This window comes from Alligator sinensis, unplaced genomic scaffold (assembly GCF_000455745.1).
Source record: "Alligator sinensis unplaced genomic scaffold, ASM45574v1 scaffold274_1, whole genome shotgun sequence".
NCBI lineage: Eukaryota > Metazoa > Chordata > Crocodylia > Alligatoridae > Alligator > Alligator sinensis.
Window position 1 is genome coordinate 1,287,459 of NW_005842124.1, and position 7,976 is coordinate 1,295,434.

At 41.5% G+C, this 7,976-nt stretch overlaps 1 protein-coding gene across 1 annotated transcript in view; it reads left to right on the forward strand.

Annotated features, from left to right (window-relative positions):
• TMEM171 (transmembrane protein 171) overlaps positions 1-7,674 on the forward strand; it is an 8,065-nt gene extending 391 nt beyond the window's left edge. The window contains exons 2-4 of the mRNA XM_006024907.3: positions 5,083-5,806; positions 6,022-6,157; positions 7,120-7,674. Coding sequence (XP_006024969.1) covers positions 5,176-5,806; positions 6,022-6,157; positions 7,120-7,279 — 927 coding nt within the window. The 5' untranslated portion in view covers positions 5,083-5,175 and the 3' untranslated portion in view covers positions 7,280-7,674. The remainder of the gene's footprint in view (positions 1-5,082; positions 5,807-6,021; positions 6,158-7,119) is intronic.
• The last annotated feature ends 302 nt before the right edge of the window (positions 7,675-7,976 follow it).

Genomic DNA, 7,976 nt, shown 5'->3' on the forward strand with positions numbered 1-7,976 from the left:
GCGGGGAGCTGGGGCTCGTCCCCGGCCCGGCCGCCTCCTGTCGCTAGCTGAAGACTTCCCGCCGGAGGGAGGGCAGCTCTTGGGGGGCTGTTATTGGGCCGCACTTAGACAAGCTGTGGGTTGTAAGATGTTGCCTTCCTGCTGGAGTCAGTCAGTCAGAGGCCCCCTCCCCCCCAGGAAATCCTTGCCTCTCCTGTCACTTCTGAAGGGTCACAGCCCCAGCATCGCTCCTGCTACCCTCGTGGTCCTCGTCTCCTTGCCCACCGGATCAGTCTGCCTCTTAAGGCTCCTCCTCTCCAGCTGCATGTCCTGATTTCCCATTTTCCTCCCTGCAGTTCCTGGTTTGATTTTGATGATCTTTTTCTCCAGCTTCCAGCTCATAGCCTCCTCCTTCCCCAGCCGTTTCATCCAGTCTGTTTCCCCCCTTCCCACCTGTATGCTCTTTCTCGGTTCTGCCCAACCTGTCTGTCCTGCTGCTCTCAGCCTTGGCTCTTTGCCCCATTACCTGAATTTCCCTGCTTACCTATCAGTCTCCTTTCCCTAGCTTCTTGCCCCAGTCCTTCCCTTCCCTTATGCCTCATGTTTCTTGGGCACTTTCTTCCCCCAGACCGATTGGGCATTGAAAGCCCAAAAGCGACTGCAGGTCTCCCTGCTCTAATGTCAGGTGACTAGTCCCAGCCTGGCCCCCAGGAGCTGCAGTTGCAGGGAAAGTCCAGTTGTGCTGTTGAATCTGGAGTTGGAGCCCGCACAGCTGCTCTTCAGGAATGTGCGGTCTAGTCACGTGCAGGAGTGGTGAGGGCCCGGAGCATGGCGATGTTAGCATGAAATCTGTGAAGACCTGTGACAAAAGCCTAGCAAGTCTCTGAGCATATGTGAGCTGGGATTCCTGCCCCCTCTCCCCCAAAGAAAAGTTGTTAAAGAGTTTTTCACAGCAGCAGCAAAAAAAACACATCCCTGATGCACAAGTCAGACTTCAAGTCCTTGCTCTAAGGGAGGGAAGCACCCAAGCTTGTTATTTTGTCTTTTTTTTTTTTTTTTTTTTTTTTCTTAGAAAGAGTTGGAGGCAGAACACCTGATAATTTAAAAAAACAAACAAACAAAAACCAAAACTCAAATGTTTGACAACAATGGGAAGCATTAAACAACACTGAGTAACCGGTAGCATTACCAGCTCTACCTCTAATGTATGTTAAAGCTTCTCATGATCTCCTGCTGTCCAACAGAAATCTTTCAAGGTGCTTTTTTGGTAAAATGATCACCAACTCCTGCTTCTTTCAACTGGTGCTCAGTCAAGATAGTAAGCTGGTGTTTGCCTCTAGTAAAAGCAGTTGCCATCTTGCTTTAATGGAGCTCTAAAGCCTGGCTTTCCTTGGGGAAGAGGCCATAGTCACCATGGTTAGAAAGTGGGAGCAAAGAAGAGGAGGAGGAAAATATAGGCAGGTAAGGACTATGGGACAGCACCGAGGCAAAACATGAGCCAAACAGGAGACTAGATCTGGTCAGGACAGGAAGGGAAATGGAACTGGTTTAGAGGGAGAAGAGAAGGAGGGAGACCACAGCAGTTCTCCTAGTCAGGTGTGTTAGGTTGACGAGTGTGATGGATTTGAAAAGGAACAACCAGTGGGAGGCTCTTGCTGTATGGATTTAGTATCAGATTTTTGGATCTAAAATAATTGCATGTAAATCAGGGACAGACTGTGCTTCAAAAAAACCCTGAAAACTGGGGGGGCAAGAAGGGGAGAGAAGCAAATAAATAAATAAATAAAATAAAACCAAGGAAACATAGTTTGGTTGGGGTTACTCTTGACTAATGATTAGAAGTGACTGCTATAGTCATAATTACTAATACATTAGAAGCTTTTTCAAAGCCTGAATAAGGCAATGCCTTGGTCCTGGAATTGAATCAGCAGGCTAGGACTCTGCTGCCCATCCAGATGCCACGACAGAAATGGAACCTCATCTGGGAAGAATGATCTAACACAGGGATAGCAGTGTTGACAACACTTCCAAGTTGTATGACAATATGAGAATCTCGGCTTTCACTTGCACAGGGAAGAGTGCATTTCTCCCCCTCATGGTTTCAAAGGAGAGCTTGAGAATACAAACTCTAAATGTTCAAAAATCAGAAGGCAAACGGAATCCAAAATTTATTATTTTTATCTCATTATTTGGGTTTGAGTGACTGCGGCTGGCAATAATGAAAAGCATTTTCACTGACCAAGAAGTAATGATAAGAAAATTGGAATTTATTTCTTGTTCCCAGGTACCTGGCTTGGCTTGGGGGTACTATCCCATTTTAATTCTATCGTCTGTGCTAAGGTTGTAACCATGCTTCTTTCTTGAGTTGTATTTTGATTTCCATGTCTCCTCTAGCCTAACCTCTTCTACCCTTTTCCAGTTTTATTTTAACAGTTATTGGCTTGAAAATGTCTCTTGCTTGCTCACAGGCCAGAGGAGAACATGAAAAGGAAACACTTAAACATAGGTGGAGCTATTGGCATCTGATCTGGTGGAAATGCTGTCAGGCTATGGGCTTATTGCTGCTTATTTTATTCCAAGTATTCTTTTGGTGGGACTCTTAAAGAGGGAGTTCAGTCATGCACTGGCTTTACTATTAAAATTTGGTGGTAGCCTAAGTAAAATTAGTTACTTTGGATTTTGTAGCACAGAACATGGGTCTTTCATCTTCAAAGCCACAACAAACTGTTCTGAATGTTCCTTCTTTTGTGGTACTGAAAGAATTAAGAAAATATGCACATGCTTCCTTTTCAAATGCATGTTTTGGTATAATCTCCCTAGTACAAGGAGAATGCAATATATTTTGTATACCAGTGAAATAAATCTCTAGATTTTTATTTTTTTTTAATTCCAGATTTGAATGATACGTTTTAACTTTTGGTTTACTTCAGCTATATGTATGTATGTATGTATGTATTTATTTATTTATTTATTTTGTCAGAGCAAGATTGGGAGAATTAGGACAAATACTAATACTACTCTATCCTAATTCTAATGACATGGTACCATGATTGCTAACATAGAATGTCTCAATAGAAGAAAGCTTGACACAACTTAGTGTGAACACAAGCTAGCCATTGTTGTTATTAGCTGAGCTTGGGAATGAACTCCTTTCTCAACCTAATGGCATTTCTCTTTGTAACAGTAACTTCTGAACACTGTATACTGTCCAGTCTAAAATCCTAAGGATATTCTAGGCATTGGTGGGTAGAATTTCACTAACTTTTTGTTTAGTGGGGGGAGGATGGGGGGCAGGAAGCGAGAGAGAGGAGGGGACCAGAAAACTTGAAGTGAAGGAGGAATGCAGGACAAGGGGAGCTCCTGGCATCTGGTTAGCAGACACAGCTTCAAGCACCTGTCCAATTGTCTACAGATCAAAGGATTAGTTAATGGCATTAATTTTCACCTGCCATCAGAACCTTGCTCTCATCTCTTTCCTGTCTTCCCAATGCAATTTAACAGGTTGACACTCTGCATGACTTATTTCCCAGACAGAACAAAAAATGCTGGTGAGGAAAGGGCAGGGACTTGCAAACTGATTCTGAGGGGTGAAGGGGCTGGGGGGGGGGAAGGGGTCTTGGCTTGTGCACAGAGTTCTTGGCATTCAGTACAGAGGGTCAGAGATCTAGATATGGAGGGGGGATAAAAGGTGGCAAGTGGTTGAGCTCAATCTCTCTCTTTTGTAGAAACTATAAATTCTCTCCTGTCCCCAAGACATGCTAAGGTGAGGAAAAATCTTTAAACTGAAAAAGTTCAAAGGCAGAATGAACTTTTATTTCATAGATAGCCTGAATCCTTCATTCCATCACACCACCTTAGCAGTGCTTCACTAGTACAAAACAAAGTGTGTTTTTGCTGTACAGCATGGTCTAGCATAGAGATGCCCAAATTAGCTTTAAACCTTGGGACTCTGCGTGGGTGAACCTCCCCTGCTGGAAACCAGTCATGTGTGGAGCTCAATTCTACTGTGGCTAAACTGTTTCCAGTACCCAAGGGCCAGTCTAGTATAGTGAAGTGTTTACATACCCAAAGTTGCATAGTAAATTTGCTTCCAGCTGTTTTTAGTACACCTGTCGTTTTTTGAATAATGCATGCCAAGAAAGTGGTTACACTTTCCCTTTTTACAGTTATTCATAGCACTATATTTTCAGTCTCCACTTCAAAACTTGACCCATGGCTATTAGAATCCTCCGTGCAAAGAAAGGCAGGGCGCTTGAATAATCATAAAACAATGTAATAGGGTATACTTGTATGGTAGCAGTTTCCTTGAAGAAGGATGGCTTGGCAGCGTGGAGGAGGACTCGATCCATAATTTTTTTCAGTAATAGAGCCATCATCTTACGCCTCCTGACATACTAAAAGTACTTCTGGCTCTGTCTGAGTTTAGGTATCAGTCTTTCATTCAAATTTGCCAAAATGTTCCTCAAAAGCATGTCCTGCAGTAGTTTTTTCCAAGTCATGTTGTCCATAGCCAACATTTCTCAAGGAAAGTTTTAGATGTTATACCACTATGATCCATGGTTAAGTTGTGTAAGCTATTCTTAACAGAGAATCGAGCATGTACAGGATCAGGAAAAAGTGGTATTGGACTTAATAGCAGTGCATAAGTAATCTAGTAATCAAAAAGGAATGTATTTGTATTAGCTGAATTTCTCCATTTAATTTGTTATCTCAGAGTTTGCCAATGGGCTTTGCTCCTCCCAGCACGCTGCAAATGGAGCAGAACCATCTGCCCCTCCCTTAGGTGCTTTGGGAGCCTATAGGGCAGATGGGACCAGGTGTGTTTTCTTGCTTTGTTTTGCTTTTCTTTGTAAGGAGACATCCCTCAAAGGTACACAACTAAACTTGTCCTTTAATTGTATGGTTGTATAACTTGGGGGGTGGATTACAGCTGCAGTGCATTTCTCTTGTATGACAATGAAGTGAGTGATTCACCTTTTCTCTTATGACTTGTGTTCACTTCTGAGAGTCTCTATTCAGCCACATATCTTCAAAGAGATACATAGGTAACTGCATCAACCAGTTTATTCCTAAACAGAAACATAACTATCTTCTTGTTCACAGGTCTGCTGAGGGTTCTACCATTTTGAACACTGACCAAAAGAATATAGATTTTTTTTTTTTTTTTTTTGTCCACTTGAAGAGACTGCTTTTATAATGTATCCTGTTGCTGTTCCTGTGCCTTGTGGAGAAGAAAATAAGGGACACTGTAGGAAATTTATTTTTTTCATTTTTGTTTTCGGAGTTGTATTGCTCTGTGCTGGATTTCTGCTTTTAGTCTTTATTTTCCAGTCCTGCCCATCTGGAACCTTCAGTGACTCTAATGCAGGACTGAAGGCTGTTGGGCTTGTTCTTGCTGTAGCTGGACTAGCTTGTGCCTTGCTGGCACGATCGAGAGAGAAGTTTCACCTGAGACGGAGGCAGTTGCAAAATGCACAGGTGCTCAGCCTAACTTCCTCTCAAAGGAGCTGTCAGTCTGCCCACCTCCTTATCTTTGGATTTTTGGTTTTAACTAGTGGAATACTAATTGGTATCCTGGGCATGTGGGTTCCTGGCTGTAGCCCAGAATGGCAGCACCTGCAACTTAATCAAACCATTGCTTCTGAAGTCGGCCACCAGGGCTATGGATTTCTCTCTCTCCAAATCATGGGCCCTTTTCTGGTGCTGGCTGGATTATGTTTGCTTGTGATAGCTTACACTAAAAGGAAACAGAATTTAAATCTTTGCCAAGAATCCTCTGAAAGTGAAGAACAGCCTCAGATTCCTGAAACATTCCAGGCTACTGCAGGTGAGCGAGTGATAGATTTGAATCTGTTTTAAGTTGCTCATTCTGGGAGAGTTGTATTTGCAGCCAGTAACATTAGAATAGCTCAGATATGTGATTTATTGTGCATGTACTTTTATGAAGGAGATATGCAAATATGTTACTGTAACACAGCCAAGACTTGCAGGTTACAAGGAGGATCCACATTTAAGTTGAATGTATTTTCTTTTTCTTCCTAGATAATGCTGTAATGGCATTGCCACCCCCACCTTATTTTATTGAGACTCAATCACTAATCATAGCTGCCAGGAGGACCACTTATCACCAGGATGTAAATGAAAATCCTCCATCATACCACAGTATTTTTAATAATGGGTGAGAATTTTCACGTTTTATTTTAATAATTCCAAGATGTTTTAAACCTATCGTAACATAGCAAGAAACACTCAGATATGGCTTGACTCTTTTATATCTGACTCAGAAAATCTTCTAGCACATGACTGAATTCCCCTTTTTCTAATATTTTTACCTTGATTTCTGTTGTTGCATTAGGATCTCACTCCCCTGATGGGCTAGACTCAAATTCACACTGATAATTCTCTGTCAGCTGTTGGCGGGAAGAATTTCATGTATTGAGTACAATGATGAGGCTCGGATTCTACTAGCTAAAGAAAAGGGATTGGATGACTGGGTTCAGTTCTTGCCCCTGTCATAGACTTGTGTGAACTTGGACAATAAGCGTGACCCCCATTTGCTTCCTTTCTTTGGCTTTCATATGAGTGTATTACTATGTTTTTACTAGCTTTACAAAGTGTGAAGCATATGGTTCATAAGTTACTTTTCACTTAAGGAATTCAAAGTACTGATTTCAGGGATGCAATTCTAGGACTTATAAATGTCTCTCTTAAGGAAAGCGGGACAGAAAATGAGTTGGAAGAGAAGCTGGGGTAAAAGGTTAGAGGAAGGGGTGATAGAGTGGGAGAGAGCAATCCAAAGCTGCTTTGGGGCCTATGAGCAGTTGCAGCAGCCTGTAATTGCTCGTCTCAGAGGTGAGGAATGGCATAATGTAGAACTGGCCATACTTGCTCTCACAAGCTGTATATTTCCACTAAACGAAGGGAATTTACAGCTGTCTTTTTAGGATTCTATGTAACTTCTATGCACTTCTGAAGTGTTTTGTGAACAAGCTCCAACATAAGCCAGAATCTGATGTGGAGAGTCAAATTGTATTCCTTTTATGTATTGCTTCAGGGCTGTGTATCCAAATCAAATGAGAGTTGACTCAGAGTAGAAATGATGCTGGACTGTACTAATGTGTAATGCATTGTCTCTTACAGAGCACAGCTTGAAGGCATTAAAAAAACTATTGCTGTTGGAGAACACGAATCAATATACACAATTTCTAGAAGCTGTTTACTTCCAGATATTTTACGTATGCTCTATCTTTCATCTGACCTGCCTCCAAGTCATGGAGAAAAAGCATTAACAATAAAATAATGAGTATATCTGACTATGCTTCTCATCTGCATCTTTAACTTCTTCCACACGCAGGGCTGTGAACTAAAACTTAATTCTTATAAGACATGGTACACTTCAGGTTTTAATTTTTTATGTAATAAATATTTTGTATGATTCTGTTTTTAAGAAATGAACTTGTATTTAGAGAAATGCTATGCAAATCTAAGCAGTTAGACTAGTAGTTCTTGAATATAGTTAATAACAAAAATGTTAAATATTTATCCTGGTCTGCTTATGGCTCTAAGGTCTGTACTTTACTTTTTTATTTTCTTTTTGCTGAACACACACTGCAACAGAGCACTATTGTTTTGCCTGTTTTCATCTAATCAAATACTGTGCTGCAAAGTAAATGATTAAAAACTTTTTTAAAGGATTGTATGATTCCCTTCAAAATACTTAGAATCAAAGAAAAATGTAGGCCTTGAAGGAACAAACAGAATTATTAGCCTAACATCTTTCTAAAGGCTAGATCCTCTCTGCTTAAACTACCCTAGCCAACCTCCTGCTCAAAGCAGGACCATCTCCAACTAGATCTTCCCAGATGAAGCTTTTTCTAGCCGTGTCTTAAAAACCTCCAAGGACAGATTCCGAATCCTCTCTGGGTAGCCCGTTCCAGTAATTTACTACCCTCCTAGTGAGGGAGTTGGATATTAGGAAATTAACTTCCTTTGCTGCA